Raw genomic sequence first — 17,663 nt, forward strand, 5'->3', positions numbered from 1 at the left:
TGAGGTCAAAGCTCCACCTCTTTTATGGGAACAACATTACTTAAGCTTAATTGTAATAGATCTAAAGGCTTGTCACACTCATAGCAAGTTCTAAGCTCAGCCTTTAATACCCTCTAGTTTTGATAGATATGCCTCTTCTATTCTTTCCTTCATTTCTGTGCCCACTGCCCCTTTTCTGGTTCAAGCCTCAAACCTGCAACTGACTCCTAGCTGATTTACCCATTTTAAGTCACTCCTTTACCCCTGTTGAATGCAGAGTTAAATCCAAATGCCCTAATGAAGCGAATCATAATTTGGCTCCATTTCAAGATTTCCATTATTGTCCTTCAGACTCTTGCCTTCCCTAAAATACCTCTATTCCACTCTTATTTGAATTTTAGACATTTTTTAAAGCTTAGTTCAAAATCTGTTCTATAGAACCCTTTTCCCAAAATCCTCAGTAAGAACACACTGTACCTTCTTCTAACTTATAGCACTTATAACATTTTGGTCTTGGGATCATACTCCTTTCTATACACAGTCTCCTTACTAAATTGTGAATTATTTGAGGCTAGGAATTATTCACTTAATTTGTCATTTCCAACATGTGGACAGTTATGTATGTATAATGGAAAGAGTCAAGATCAAACAAAGTTAAGTCCCAGCTACACCAGATAACACATGTTGCAAGTTATTTTGATTTCACTGAATCCCAATTTCCTAGCCTTCAGAAATGTAGGAAGTGTCACTTACCTTGCACATCTGTCTTAAGGCCTAAAGGCATAATCGATCATGTTGTTTGACACACAGAGGCCCTCTGTAAATGTTCATTCTTTCTTATCTCTCCAAAATATCTACCACAGCACTTTAAAACCAAGCTCAATAAAGTAAAATGATGCCCAATGACATTGAGGGCCTGAACTAGGTAGTGTTATGAGGAATTAAAAAGAAGTGGTAGATATGATCGAATGTTATAACCTAGAATTGGTATCAGTCAGTGATTTGCTAGGGAGAAGAATGGCTAAGATTTTAAGCCTGGGTATATAATGCCATTTGATAAAAACAGACCAAGAACTTGGTTGAGAAAATGTGTCAAAGGCAATAAGTCTCGGCAATATTATTCTAAAGGAAAAGTTATAGGGGCATCATTAATTTCATACACTTCATGGAAATGATCTAGAGCACCATTAATAAATGGCTAGGTTAAAAAAAAAACAGCCTTGATATTTACCAACCTGAGAATCAGTTTCAAACTTTGACTATTAATAGTGGGAAAATCTATGATTAAGGGTTGGTCTAGGAGAGAAATAAGTGTTAAATTTTAGGAATTCTTGAACCTCTAAGTTAATAGTTTCCTTTTGTCTTCTTAAAGGAAATATTCCTTCTGTAGTAAGTTATATTGCCACCAAAGGATAAAATCTACTTATTAAAGATATTAATGGAAGATTAAGGATCATACCATTTTGCTCAGATTGCACATAGTAGGTAATTCTGAAACAAGGGAAGTCCTGAAATACATTTTAGTTAACCTCTTTACATTGCTGATGTTAAGATTCAAAGTTATATAAATCATGTATTTTAAAACCTCAAAAATAATTCAGAGGTGATACTATATATTATAGGGATAAATTAATAATTATTAAGTCATTTCTTACATGTTCTAATAACAGTTATTCTTTCTTGAACATGTAATTTTTAAAGTAAGCCTTTTTAGTCCATATAGGGGTATTACCGTTAAGCTTAGTTGAAGATACCTAACATAACTTTTAAAATAAATATCTTTAATGGTCTTATCTAAGTATAGCTACTCCTGCTCTATTTTGGTTTCCGTTTTCATGGAATTATCTTTTTCCATCCTTCATTTTCAGTTTATATGTTTCCTCCCAAGTTGAAGTGGGTCTCTTGCAGGAAGCATATAGTTGGTCTTATTTTTATCCATGCAGCTACTCTGTATCTTTTGATTGGAGAATTTAATCCATTTACATTGAAGGTAATTATTGATATATAAGGACTTACTACTGCCATTTCATTAATTGTTTTCTGGTTGTTTTGTACATCCTTTGTTCCTTTCTTACTCTCATGCTGTCTTCCTTTGTGATTAAGTGATTTTCTTTAGTGATATACTTTGATTTCTTCCTTTTTATCTTTTGTGTATCTACTATAGTTTTTTGACTTGTGGTTACCATGATACTTACAAAAACATATTATAACAGGCCATTTTAAGCTGATAATAACTTAACTTTGATCACATAAAAATCTTTACACTTTCACTACCTCCCCACATTTTACATTTTTGATGTCACAATTTACATTTTTATATTGTGTGTCCCTTAACAAATTATTATAGCTGTTACTATTCTCAATAGTTTTGTCTTTTAACCTTTTAACCTTTAAACTACAGATACAGGTCATTTACACACCACCATTTACACACCACCATTATTAGAGTATTCCAAATTTGACTGTATACTTACTTTTACCAGTGAGTTTTATATTTTTATATGTTTTCATGTTACTAATTAGCATTTTTTCTTTCAGCTTCAAGAACTCCCTTTAACATTTCATGTAAAACAGGTCTGGTGGTGATGAACTCCCTCAGCTTTTATTTGTCTGGAAAAGTCTTTATCTCTCCTTCATTTCTGGGTACAATATTTTTGGTTGGCAGGGTTCTTTTGTCTTTCAGCATTTTGAATATATCATCCCACTCTCTCCTGGCCTGTAAGGCCTCTGCTGAGAAGTCTGTTGCTAGCCTTATTAGAATTCCTTTATATGTTATTTGCTTTTCTCTTACTGCTTTCAGGATCTTCTCTTTGTCCTTGATTTTGACAGTTTGATTATGATATATCTTTGGGTAATCTTGTTTAGATAGAATCTGATTGGAGACATTTGCCCTCCCTGGGGCAAATACCAATGCCTGGGTATTTATATCTTGTTCCAAATTTGGAAAAATTTCTGCTATTATTTCTTTAAATAAGCTTTCTAACCCTTTGTTCTTCTCTTTTCCTTTATGAACCCCTATAACCAAAATATTTGCTCTTTTGATGCTCACATAAATTCCATAAGCTTTCTTCATTCTTTTTTTCTTTTTTCTCCTATTAGTGTGTAATTCCAAATAGCATATCTTTGAGTTCACAGATTCTTTCTTGTGCCTGATCAATTCTGCTATTGATGCTCTCTATTACATTTTTCATTTCTTTCATTATATTTTTAAACTCCAGAATTTGTTTGATTTTTTTAAAAAATAATTTAATTCTCTGTTATATTTCTAATTTTGGTCATTTTTTGTTTTCTTGGTTTCATTGAATTGTTTCTCTGCCTTTTTTGAAGTTCACTGAGATTATTTAAAGCAATTATTTTGAATTCTTTGTCAGGCAGTTTGTATAGGGGTCAGCTACTGGGAAATTATTATGCTCTTTTGGTGATGTCTTGTCTCTTTGGTTTTTCATGTTTCTCATTGCCTTACATTGATGTCTATGCATGTAAATAAGTAGGGACTTATTCCACTCTTCATAGACTGGCTTTGTCTGGAAAAGCCCTTCACTAATCAGCCCATCCAGAAATTCTGGGCAGGCTGTCTGACATGGTCCTTGGATGGGCTTGCTGCTGGAGTCCTTGGGCGGGCTGGTCTCGTGCCTAGATCAGCAAGTGTGTGGGCCTGGTTCTTGTGTATTTGAGGTTGGTCATGAAGCCTGAATCCACTGGAGTGGACCTATTGATTTAGTCTTGAGGGATGGGCCTGGAGCCTATATCCATGGTGTCCAGCCTGAAACCTGCGTACACAGAGGCTGACTTGGGACTGAAGTAGGCCTCGAGCCTAAGTCTATATGGGCTGGTCAAGCACTGGATGGGCCTGGAATGTAGGTTCACTGAGGTGGGCCTGGAGCCTGGGACTATCCTGGCACTTGGGCCAGTGTGGATCCTGGATCCACAGGGCCTGATCTGGAGCCTAGGATTATGGGTGCTGGTCCAGTGCCTGGAGCCACTGGGGCTTGCCTGGATCCTGGGGTTTTGGGGGCTGGCCTGGAGCCTGGGTATGCTGGTGCCATCCTGGAGGCTTGGTATGCAGGTGTGGTTTAGAATCTAGGTCCATGAAGGCTAACCTGGGCCCTAGGGCCTCAGAGGCCAGCCAGGGACCTAGATACACAAAGGTGGTCCTGGACTCTGAGTCCATGGGGTGGGTTCAGCACTGGGGTCTACTGGGACAGGCCTGGATCCCGAGTCTGCTAGAATGAGGGGCTGCAGGGGCCATTTTGGAGGTTAGGGCTCTGTGAGATCCTGCCTGATGCTAGAGAAGGCTTGGAGGCTCACTGCATGGATACTGTCCTGGAGCCTGTATCTGCATGATTGGCCTGGAGGCTGAGTGCACAGGTGCTGGCTTTATGACTAGTGCCATAGGGGTTGGCCTGCTCCTGGGTCTGGCCTGAAGCCTAGGGCCATGGCGGCCAGTCTGGTGTTGGAGGTAGTCCAGAGCTTGGGACTGCTGAGGTTGGCCTGTTGTTGGGGTGGCTTGGAGACTGAGTCAGCTGTACAAGCCTGGAGCCTGGGGCTGCAGGATCTGGCCTGGCACTGGGGCAGGCCTAGAGGCTCAGTCCATGGGTACTGGCCTGGGGCCTGGGGTCTGGGGCTACTGGAGCCTATCCAGCACTGAATATTACTGGAGTAGGCCGGTTTTGGGGTTGGATGCAAAGTTCAGTGCTTACTTTCCTCTCCTTCTCCCATGCGGAGTGTATTCATATAGTATGTCATTGGCGTCTCTCCATGAAAGTATATGTGGTACCAACTTATTCACTTAAATAGCCAAATAACAAGCAAGATTTTGATATTTTGTGATTCATACCCTATAGATAAACTAGTTTGTTAGAATACATTGCAGCTATTAAGAACTTCAGATAAAAGTGTAGACCACAAGTGTAAACGCAGAAAGTTCTGGCATGTATTATTTATTACAGTGAGAAACACTATAGCATAAATTTCCAGATCTTACTATATGAGTATTACATTATAACTCTGAGGCACTCGTGTTGAGACTTGTTTGGCCAAATGAGTGTGCTACTAGTTGTAAAATGATGGAGGATGTTTACCCATCATAGGCAAAGATGGTTTATGGTTCCATGTGATCTTTGGACAACATATGGAGTGAGATAAGTGACAGCTCTCAGACAGTGCATTTCTTAGGATTGTCTGCTGTAAAACACAAAAGATCAAGGCTGGATTTAAAGTCCAGCCTTTTATTACTGGTGCCCTAAATCATTCCATGAAGCCCATGAAGTTACTGGTGCCCCCATAATGTTTCCTTTAGAATGGTGTTGTCTATCTAGACTTACCATACTAAAGAAATAACTCTTGCCACTTGGGACATTAGAGACATACTTAGTGTGAGCATATTAAATTGCATACTTGAGGCCAGGCGCGGTGGCTCATGCCTATAATCCTAGCACTCTGGGAGGCTGAGGTGGGAGGATCACTCAAGGTCAGGAGTTTGAGACCAGCCTGAGCAAGAGAGAGACCCCGTCTCTACTAAAAATAGAAAGAAATCAGCCAAACAACTAAAAATATATAGAGAAAAAATTAGCTGGGCATGGTGGCGCATGCCTGTAGTCCCAGCTACTCGGGAGGCTGAGGCAGGAGGATCGCTTGAGCCCAGGAGTTTGAGGTTGCTGTGAGCTAGGCTGATGCCCCGGCACTCTAGCCTGGGCAACAGAGTAAGACTCTGTCTCAAAAAAAAAAAAATTGCATATTTGAGAAAAAAAAACTATTACTACAGCTTCACAAGCACTCAAATCTGAAGTAGTATATGAAATAATATATAGTTGAGGAATGAAAATGGTACCTCTAAATATTAATATGATGTATTATCTTCCATTTATTTTATTCATAGATGCCACTTGGAATGAACAGGAAAAGGCTGAACTTTTTACAGAAAATTTTTGTCAAGTTTGTGGAGTATTTCTACAGTTCGAATCACAAAGGATTTCACATTATGAGGTAGGTTAAAAAATCATTGGAGTAGCGTCTAAGGCAGGTTTTTGAATGTAGCAAGTAAACTTCATATAAGTCATTTGATTCTTATGAGAATCCTGTGAAATAGGTGATATTCTTTCTCTTTGATGTATGAGGAGACTGACTCAGAGAGGGACAGTCATGTACTACCTCAAGTTTGGGGAATTTGGATTTAAACTCAGACTATTTGACTCCAAAGCTTGTTTTCTTCACACCATTCTGCCTCCCTTTGTATGTCTCAAGCCAGTATACCATTCGTCCTTATGGTAAATATAAGGGAGGAATTATGAAGCTCACATGGGAAACTATTAATACAAATCAAGGAATATGTAGAACTTTCAGTCTTCCTTTACAGTAAATGAAGACTATAAAAACAAAATGAACTTGTCTTGCACTTGACTTAACCACATGGTTCTAGGCCCAGAACCATAGAATTCTAGAGCTAAAAGACAGACTGTTTAATGTCCTTACTCTCTTAGTTTATAAATTAGAAAACTGAGACCCAGAGAGCCAGTAATTCTCCACAGCTAATCATTGATATGACTAAGCCTAAAAATGATTCCTTCTGATTTCACTGGCATTGTCTCACATGTCAGCATCATCTGATAAGCTATTGGATTTCTTTCATTTCTGAAATCTGGGTTACCAAAAGTACTTGATACATATACTTCAAATAAATGTAATGCCGATTCTACTTTTTTAAACACTTCATCTAGTTTTGTCCACTGCTAACCGTATTGGCAATTGTATTTTAATCCTTATGTTGATTGGAATTAAATCATTATAATTACATGGTGGATATATTTCACAGTTTAAAATTCTGTAGAGTGAATGTCTCACATTATGTGCTCAGGAAATGTTAGTTTCCCTTCTCCCTATACCAACATTTTTGTTATTCTTTATGTACTTGATAATACATTTGTTCAGAGATTATTTCTAATTTGACTTAAACCTGAAGGGTTTATTTCCGTATATGAAATAACTTGAGAGGTAGGCGGCACAGGGCTGATGTGATGGCTCCATGATATCATCAGGGACCTAGGTATTTTCTATCTTTCTGGTCTGATGAGCTGGTTTTCTTCTTTAAGGTTCTCCTTGGTCTGAGATGACTATTGAACTCCATCCTTTGCATCTTAATTCCAGAGCAGAAGGGAAGAAGGATGGAAAAAGGGCTTATCCCTCAGCCTTTTAGGGAGGCTTCCCAGAAGTTCTATATAACACTTCAGATTACATCTTATAGGTCAAAATCTAGTCACATGGCTACATCTTGCTGAAAGTAAGGCTGGAAAATGTCTTTTAGCTGGGTACGTTGCTCAAGATTTGTAACTAAGGAAGAAGACGTGATATTAAGCAGCAACTAGAAGTTTCTGTCAGAAACAAGAATCTAAAGATTATTGGCTTCTAAATTGTAGCATTATTTTTTAATTGAAATTTAGAGATTTGAGAGCATGTCATGTTCTTTTCATAAACTTGGTACAGACTAAATATATTAAAACACATGAGTACTGTTCTTAAATTCAGTGAGGTGTAAATTTGGGGTAACTCTGTTATTGAATAAACAAAATCATATTATATCTTTTTCCAGAGTGAAAAACATGCTCAAAATGTTAGTTTTTATTTTCGTATGCATGGGGAACAAAATGAAGTGCCTGGTAAGAGAATGAAGATGCATGTTGGGAGTTTTCAGGTGAGTGGTCTATGTTGATGTGTTAATTCTAAACTTTGAGTTATCTAATCTTTCTAACAAGATTGTGTTTATTTCAGGTGGATAGTAATGAAGTAGTAGACAGAAACAAGTTTTGTGATCTCTGCAACATGATTTTTAGCTCCCCAGTTGTTGCTCAATCTCACTATATGGGGAAAGTCCATGCTAAAAAAGTGAAACAATTAATGGAAGAACACGATCAGGTATCTCCTTCAGGATTTCAGCCTGAGATGGGTAAGGTTCCACTCACCTCTTCATCTTCAATACAGGATCTACCTATCATTTTTCTTAACTCTGCCATACATTTTTATTGGGTACACTTTTGCTCTGGTTAAAATAACTTGGTTATTCTTTTTCTGCCCAGTTAATCTCTTTCTCTGTCTTTGTCATTTAATGGAGATTATACTTGCTAGCTGAATTTTTAGAAATGTTGGGACCTCTCCCTTTCAGTGATTTGCTCTGCTAGCTATAAAGAAACTATAATAAGCAGCTGGAGCTCTGTCAGTTTCTAATCAAATCATAAAATCTTAGCTCGTTTTTACTTTTCTTTTTTGCTTTAGTACTTTCCAAAACATTATCTCATATGTGTGTTCCAATCAGTGTCTTCACCATAATATAGTTATGGATGCAGTGTTTCCTGACTATTAGCTGTAGGTAAAAATAAATAAATATTACTGAATTTCCTTCTACTCTGGCAGCCTATTCCTTTCTTCCTATGAATATGAAGAAAGAAGTACCACCAACATCATCAATTAGTAGTTACTGAATACTTATTTTATCTTAAATGCTAAAGATACAGAGAATTATAAAATATTGCCTCTTTCTTCCTTCCAGTGATGTTGGGTCACCAGTGCATATGAGCAACCTGACCAAAGTTGCCTGAAATGGCAGAGTACACCTTGAGAAATCCAAATCATATTTTTAAAAACTTGTGTGATAGAATAAAAAAAAAAGGATGGTTAATCCTCTGGAATAAATAATTTACCATATTGTTATTAGCTTTAATACTTCAGGACTAAGGCATGCCTGGCATGGAAAATTCACTAACATTTATTTCCAACTTAGAGTGTAGGCATCACCCAATGAAGTCAGTGACACAAAACGAATTACTAAAACTTACTGTTTTCCAATAAATGAAACCAGAATTATTTTTTAAATTTACTCTAGTCTCTCTAATTTTTGTATGTTTGTTTTTCTGCCTGTCCTTCTAAAGAGGGAAAGAATCTGTGTGCTCTATAGTAGAAAGCAATCTCGTAAAAGCCTTATCTTCAGTCTCCAAAAATTCATCAATTTGGGCTCAGAGAGAAGAGTAAATGAAAGAGCTATGAAATAACTGAAATTTTAGGAACCTGTATAGTTTTGTAGTCTTAAATAATTGCATAGATTCTATTCTGATGCAAACATCACAAATCTAGACTGAGTAGATAGATGCCCTACTATGTTACTCAAGAAAGTCACCAACTTAGAAGTTTCAAAGAATCATCCTAAGATGGCTCTCATGCTTTCATTGATTCTTTAAATGAATGTAATTAGGCAATACCTGATGCAGAACATTCCTTCCTTTCCATGTCTTTATTGGAGAAACTTGGTGACAGATTCATATTCAAATTTCCATTCTCACAGAAGGAAATTCTTTTTGTCTTGAGTACCTTTATCCAGCAGCCTTCTGCTAAAAAGTCCAGAGAGTGGATTTTTAGAGAGTTATATATTTCTCTAATACTATACAATAAGTGTAGATCTAATATCTGAACACATGTTGATCACTTCTCATTACAACTATTTCAGCAGGTGTGCCTATTCCTACTTCTGCAGAGTCAACCTTCCCGAAGCCCCTTGCTGTCGAGCCTCCTCCAGGTGGGATTAAAGACAAGACTATGCCTTCTTCTTCCAGCAGTGCTTTGGATTTGAATAATCCAAACAAATATTGCAAGCTCTGTCCTGCTTCCTTTAATAGTCCAATAATGGCCCAACAACATTATGTTGGGAAAAAACACAAAAGAAATGAAGCTAGGAAGACGTTTGTAGACAAGATAAGAGAGAAACCTCTTCCAGCAAAATCAGATGCAAATGGTAAACAGTAAAATTATCCCAAAACTCTTTCATAGGAAGTTTGTATTTTATAAAACATACTAGCTGATTTATATATCCTTTTACTCTTCTTGAGTGAGAAGTTGATAGTATTCACAGAATCATAGAATTCTAGGTAGGTAAGGACTTTCAAGTCTACCTAGCTTTATCTGTTTGTTTTCTAAAAATTGAGATCCAGAGTGGTGTAGATGACCCCTATTAATTTTATAATCAAATATAGCTATTCCTAGGGTTCCATGTTATCTTAGGAACATAAGGAAGTATTTTAAATTAGTATCATGTGAGAAAAAATTGGTACCATGTGTTTATATCATTTACTAAGTATGGTTTAAGTATCTCTTGGGGTCTAAGCTACTTATTCTTGAGAATACACATGAGAATATACCATTTTTCCTGAAGGAGCAAGTGTGTAAACTAGTCGGGTTAATAAGACTTCATCGCAAGAGGCTACAGACATGGATTTTTGTGTACATATTTTTGGTAACTAGAGGAATGAAACATCATGGTCCAGAAAAATCTTCATAGATTTTGATGATTTCAATTGATAGAAATGGGAAGTAGAGAGGATGAACAAAAGGGCTTGGAGCTAAGAAAGAATGGCAGAATTCAGGCACAATAGAGTTATCCTGACTGAAGTGATCCACTTGCTCTTCTAACCATATTTTTTTTTTCATTTTTTCCCCCACAGGCATCTTCTCACTACTAGTGTATTTTATTCCCCTTTCATATTCTCTCTTCCACCCACTTCTTTTCCTTCACTCACTGTTATTTTTCAGTTCTTTCCCTACTAGATCTTTCTGCTTCATGTGAAAATGCTCATTACTCCCTCCTTTTCGAAGCTGTATTCTTTGTCATATGTAACGCCTTATGCTCTGGTTCTTCTCCTGTGTTTCTGTTTCTTTTCTATTTTCTTTATGGGATCTATTTTTATTCATTACCTGGACCTAGGTATTCCCATGGTTCCATTCTTGACCTTACTCTACAAACATGATTTAATCTCTTCCCCTGGTTTCATTTCTCAGGTGTATGCTTATGACCTTTCTGTCAAGTCTTAGACTCACATATCCAAATGGCAGCTACTGCTTCACCTGGATGGCTTATAGCCATTTCAGGTCCACTAAGTTGTTCCAAATAGAAACCTGCAGTTAACTGTGAACCCCCCAACACCACCTCCTTCACCTTCTATATCTAACGAATCACCAAGCTTCATTTACCTCCTGAATATTGCTGTACCCTTCACTCCAGCCCTGCTTTTCCCACACTAGTTTAGGTCCTCAACATCTTTCCTAGAGGTTTACTATTCAAAGTGTGGGTTGTGGATCAGCACCATTGGCATCACGTGGAAGCTTGTTAGAAAAAAGAATCTCAGGCCCCACTCGCTGCAGACATATGGAATCAGAATCTGCATTTTAACAAGATCCCTAGGTGATTTGTACCCAGTAAATTTTGAGATGCGTTATCCTAGAGTATTGCCACAATCTCCTACCTACTCTCCCTGCCTCCAGTTTTATCTCCCCAAATTCACCCTCAATTTAATAACTAGAGTGTTTTCACTTGAAATATAAATATTTCCATGTCATTACCCTTCTTTAAGACCCTTCATTGTTTCACCCTTCATTGTTATCTTCGAAGGATGAAATCTAAGCTCCATAGCTCTTTACCATCTTGTTTCTGCCTGCCTTCTCCAGGCTTATCCCCCGGTACTTCCTGCCATGATCTATGTGGGTCAGTACCTGCAAACTGCTTATGGTTTCCAGAAGCCGTTACCCTGTTTTTTGCCTCTATCGCCTCGTTCATGCCGCCACTTTGCCTGGAATATCCCCATAACCCTCTTCTCCTGACTAACTCCTACTCATTTTTTTTAACATACTGCTGCTGCCTGGAAGCCTTTTCATTTCCTTCAAGGCTAATCTTCTGTGATTCCTTAACCTGCATATCTAATTATCTCTCTACGTGTCTTTCTCCCATTAGAGTGTAAGGTCTTAGAGGGAAGGGACTTCATCTAACTCATCTATATTTCCAGTGCTAGAGATAGAAACTGCTCAGAAGTAGGCCCACCTTAATAGAGATTAGTTTAATATATGAATCAGTGAACTATTAATTAAGCTTTATTTATTGAGTGCTTACCCCATTTTTGTACTGTTTCATTTTCCTATTTAATGTGATCCAACATATCCCAAAAAGTTACATAGAGATGAGTAGTTTTATCTGGTATTTTAAAGAATGTTGATTTAGGCAAGTGTAGAAATAGAAGTGATAGGGCTTCTGAAAGTAGAAGTAGATGTTTGGTGAAATGACAGACTTCCACTTATTAGGGCATATTTCCTATTGCTGGGCTGAGGGTATCTGAAATAAGTAGCTTCTAGTTTAGTGGCATTAGGTAAATTTGAACTGAGTCAGCTATGAGAAGCACTCTTGTCACTTCTAAAGGGGGAGGGTAATTTTGGCACTCCAGAGTTTCAAGGTTATTAGAATGAGGGAAGAAAGATTTTGGAGAAATTTTCATTTGATGATGGAGGAGGGGGATGGTCATGAGCATCATTTAATTCAGTCATTGAAACCATTCTATGTTAGCTTCTGAAGCTAGAGCTCAAAGAACAAATTTTCAACCCTGCCTTGACTATTTCATTTCAAGAGCAGTAAATATTTGAGCATTAAAAAACAGCTGGAGAATTTAAATTAGTTAATGAGAATTTGAAAGAACAGTAACAGCAGAAGCCCATATTACATTGTTAGCAAGTGGTAACAAAACAATTTAACATATGCCACTTTAACTGTTTCACTCTTCCCTCATTTTCTTCTTTCTGTCTCTGCCTTTCTTTCCATCTGCCATTATTTTTATGTTTCTCCCATATCTAATCTCTTTCTCTTTTTCTTCATCGTTCTCACTGCTTTCTTCATGTCCCTCATCCAGCCCAGATCTTATTAGCACAGGAATGGCTACCATAACGATATGGAACTAAAGTATGTATGTATTTTTTATTTATTGTATTTGTTTTGTTTATCTTACTAATTTCTAGTCCCATTATTGCACTTAGATGTCTCACCTTCACCTGTAACTCAACATATCTAAAATTGAATTAATAATCTTCTCCTAAAATCAACTCGATTTTCCCAAGTTTTCTGTCTTTGCCAGTAGTTCCACTGTTTATTAGTCACCTACACTTGAATCTTTGAGGGTATCTTTGTCTACTTAATTCCCTGTATCCTATCCATCAGCAAGTCTTATCAATTTTTTTTGGAACTATTTCTCCTTATGCACTGTTTCATTATGTTTCTGCTACCATCACCTCATACCTTAATGCTGTAACAACCTTCTGGAAAGCATTACTTGTACCTCATTGTTACTCTGTCACTCCCTAGTAGCAAAATTTCGACTTTGAATCAGTTCCACTCTTCATCTTTTCTACTTCTACATTCAGGCCTCCTGAGTACTGCTGTGGAAAAGTATCTAAGTATAGAAATTGGATACTTCCTCAGAGCCTTGGCATCCATCCTCTCTGGGCTTTTAGTACTACTTAATCATTTTTCTTTTCCTTCACTTTCTCCTTAGTGATGATTTTAAACCTATATCACTCTCCAAAACTCTCTCCCCTGCTCTGTACTCTCCCTCCTCACACTTCTGACAAGCTTCTTATTTGAAAAATTTGGCCATCAGATGTGGATTACCAGGTATCTTGCCTTACCCAAATCCTTTTGTAACCCTGAGTTGCCCTTTAACTACTACACTTTTCCCCTTCCCTTCTCAGCCAAGTTTTTTTTTCAGTGTAGTCTACTCTTACTGTTTCCACTTGTTATTCACTCCTCCAAGTCATTGCCATTTGTTGGCACACATTCCCCCAGCTTTTACACTGCCACTCTACTACTCCACTGAAACTGCTACTCAGAGGGTCAGAGTGACCTCTAAATTTTTAAATACAATGGACATCTTTTTTTTTTTTTTTTTTTGAGACAGAGTCTCACCTTGTTGCCCAGGCTAGAGTGAGTGCCGTGGCATCAGCCTAGCTCACAGCAACCTCAAACTCCTGAGCTCAAGCGATCCTCCTGTCTCAGCCTCCCGAGTAGCTGGGACTACAGGCATGCACCACCATGCCCGGCTAATTTTTTCTATATATATTTTTAGCTGTCCATATAATTTCTTTCTATTTTTAGTAGAGATGGGGTCTTGCTCTTGCTCAGGCTGGTCTCGAACTCCTGAGCTCAAACGATCCGCCCACCTCGGCCTCCCAGAGTGCTAGGATTACAGGCGTGAGCCACCGCGCCCGGCCACAATGGACATCTTTATTTAGCTCCTTTGACATTACTCTCTCCTCTTTATCCTTATATCTGTCCGTCATTTACTTGGTGGACTTTTCATGGGTTCCTCCTTCTTTGCCATCTTAGTTTAAAGAGTGGCACTCTCCAGGGTTTTATCATTATGTTGCTATTCCTGTGCCCACGCATACATTTTCCTCAGGAGATTTCATCCACTCTGATTATTTTGACTACTCCATGTTCTTACATCTCCAAAATCTCTCTGACCTATCTTCTGCCTTTCAAACTCCTACATATAACTATATATAACTGCCTGTCGGACACCTTTACAGGAAAGTTTCAGAGATATCTCAGACACTGTGTGTTCAAATTTATACTCACCGTCACTTACTCTCTCAAGCCCTAAAACAATACTCCCTGCTGAAGTTCCAATTTCAGTTAATAGGGTCATCATCCATCCAGTTACCAAACTAGGTTTCTGGGAACTATTTTAGACTTGTCTAGATTCCTCTCTCTCCCCTATCCCTCATGTTCAATCAGTCACTAAATTTTGCCAGTTTTAAAGTTAAATATTTCACCAGTCTCTCTTTTTTTCTTTACCTCTACTGAGATCCTTCTAGTCTATATCCTCATTATCTCTTGCCTGATGTAGTGTATTCACCTCATAACTGATGTCTCCTTATTCCTAGACTTGCTCCTCTTAACTTCGTCCTCTGTATTGCAGCCAGAGGAGAGATTCATCTAAAACACACAGTTGACCAACCATGTCATTTATTATTTACACCACTTAAAGATTTCCCAGAGCACAGAATAAAAAATCTAGGCTCCTTAGCATAACATGTAACTCTCTTTGATCTGATCACTTTTTGCCTCTTCTCATCTCATCTTTTTGTTTTTAACTTTATAACAGTTCCAAGAAGTTCCCATAAACACTTCTGTACTTTTTTGCATTCTATTTTCTGTGCCTACAAGGGTCTTCTCTACTTTTTCATCAAGTTAACCATTTTTCGTCCTTCCAGATTTAGCTAAGGTATCATCTCTTCCAGTAGCCTTCTTCAGACCTCCATATTGTGCTAAATTTCTCTGCTTACTTGCACTCCCATACCTCTTAAGCCTGCATTTCTTACTTTTAACAAGTGAGACTGAAATCCTTTGTTCACATAATCTGTCTTACACTGGACTTGTGGACAGCCTGGCTGTTTTATTCATCTTGTATCCCCTAGCATCTAGCATGATGCTACATAGGTCCTCAGTATTTGTTGAACAGATTATTTGGATTCAGCTGTCATAGTCATTTCTGTCTCTGCCATACCTGATATTGTTTTCATCCTCTGGAGTGTCCTTATCTGCTTTCTTTATAATTCAAATTCTTCCTGTCCTTCAAGATCCATCACAGCTTCTCTCACTGCTCTGGCTGTTGGTATTCTCCCCTTTCTCTGATTTCTCATAGGCTTTACTGTTCATTGACAATTGCATCAATTATAGCCACTCAAGTGAATTAGCATCCTTCAGATAAGAGATTATGTTTTATTCTGTAATTTCCTTCTTAGTTCTTTATATGATAATGAGTACACAGTTTCTCTTAATTCATATTTGCTAATCGTTTATTGAGAGGCAGTATTGTGTATAGGGATGAACATAAATTTGGAGATATACTTGAAGTTCCTTGTCTCAGATTCCTCAGATATAAAATGAAAATAATGCAACTACACAGGATTGAATAAGGATGAAATAAAGTAATATATACAGTACCCATCACAGAATAGATTCTCAACAGATGTTAGTTTTTTTTTGGGGGGGGAGGGGAAGAGTCCCGCTCTGTCATCCTGGCTAGAGTGCTGTGGTGTCAGCTTAGCTCACAGCAACCTTAAACTCCTGGGCTCAAGCAATCCCTCTGCCTCAGCCTCCCAAGTAGCTGGGACTACAGGCATGCGCCACCATGCCCAGCTAATTTTTTCTATATATTTTTAGTTGTCTAGCTAATTTCTTTTTATTTTTTAGTAGAGACGGGGTCTCGCTCTTGCTCAGGCTGCTTTTGAACTCCTGAGCTCAAGCGATCCGCCCACCTTGGCCTCCCAGAGTGCTAGGATTACAGGCATGAGCCACCGCACCCGGCCAACAAATGTTAGGCTTTTAAAAATGTTTTGTCCTCCTGTCATAATCTAAGAACAGGTAAATTGGACATTTTCTATTTTTCTTCATAAGATAAACGTTCAGCTGCAGTTTTACTTATATGTAATTCTCAGTTGGTTTCTTCCCCCATTTAAGATATTAGGCTAGTGGTTCTCAACCTTGACTACTCCTTAGAATTATGTGGTAAGCTTTTAGAAATCCCAATGCTCTGGCCACATCCCTCCAATCAATTAAATTACCATCTCTGGGACCTATGCATCAGTGTTTTGTTTTCTCTTTTTTAATCCCCAAGTGATTCTGATATGGAGGCAAGATTGAAAACCACAATATTAGACTATAAAGACATGCACTTCTGGACCCCACAAGCGTTAAGTTGTGGAAGATTCTAAAAGCTACAAGATGCAAAGAAGCCTGAGTTTTTGGGTGAACTCAGAAACAAGGAATCCTAACAGGATAGCCAAAAGCATAACATGGCCAAGGAGATGTCTTGAGGATAAAGGAATGGAGGAGAGTGTAAGAAACGTAATGGAGGCAGGTCCCACTATGGAGGATTTGACCAGGAATTCTGACCTTGGGGCCAGTACTTAGGCTTTATATCTTCACAGAAAAGGTTTACACAGTTTTCATACATTATTTTCTGAGATGTTTATGTCCTTGAAAAAGATAAAGAACATCAGTGTGTGGAGAAGCCAAGGGCTAAGATGATGGTAATCAGACCACAGTTCTAGAACTGCCTCTGGATCTTTCATATGTGACCAGCTGTTCTTCTAAGCCCCTATATTACCTCTATTAAAATCTTACTTCTGATGGAGTTTGTGGGGAAAGAGAGGAGGACACTATATAGAGTAAACTTTATAGGCACTAAATAAATATATAAAACTTCTGAAATATAATCTCAGTTTATAATCATAATGAAGATCATTAGCTCAATAATCTAGGGCAGGTGCTCAACCATGGCTGGATAGTAAAATCATCTGGAAAGCTTTCAAAAAGTAAGAAAGCCTGGTTCTACCTCTGGAGATTCTGATTTAATTGGTCTGATGTGGAGCTGTAACATGAATATTTTAAAAGTTTTCCACATGATTTTAATGTATAATCAGCACTGAGAACCACTAATCTAGAGGAAACCAGGACTCCCACTTATCTTGCATTAACTTGAGCACCTTCAAAGTATATGGTACTGGCCAAGTTAATCTGAGCTTAGTTTTGACACCTGTAAAATAAAGATAGCAAGTATTTCATGAAAAGGGTTGTATGAAGATGCACAGTCCTGGGTTTGGTCCTTAGCTTTACAGGAAGTCCATAATCTTTAGCGTTACTCAGCCTCAAATCATGGACTCATAACACAAACAAACTTGAAAAAGGCTGATAAATAACTGAGGAACTGGAAAGATATTTAGTATATTTCTCACAAAGTCTCTGATAATCACTTGCTTTTACTTGTTAAAATACAAATTCCCCATTGCTGTGAAAGACTGAATCGTGTTTTCCAAGGGAGGGGCCT

The 17,663-nt window shown here is 37.9% G+C and overlaps 1 protein-coding gene across 1 annotated transcript in view; it reads left to right on the forward strand.

The window, feature by feature from the left end:
- The window catches only part of ZMAT1 (zinc finger matrin-type 1), a 38,300-nt gene that overhangs the window by 14,682 nt on the left and 5,955 nt on the right, over positions 1-17,663 (forward strand). Inside the window, exons 2-4 of the mRNA XM_069463537.1 lie at positions 5,858-5,964; positions 7,565-7,666; positions 7,744-7,918. Of these exons, the coding sequence (XP_069319638.1) occupies positions 5,858-5,964; positions 7,565-7,666; positions 7,744-7,918 (384 nt within the window). The remainder of the gene's footprint in view (positions 1-5,857; positions 5,965-7,564; positions 7,667-7,743; positions 7,919-17,663) is intronic.

The sequence above is a fragment of the Eulemur rufifrons genome, chromosome 30, assembly GCF_041146395.1.
Source record: "Eulemur rufifrons isolate Redbay chromosome 30, OSU_ERuf_1, whole genome shotgun sequence".
Classification (NCBI taxonomy): Eukaryota; Metazoa; Chordata; class Mammalia; order Primates; family Lemuridae; genus Eulemur; species Eulemur rufifrons.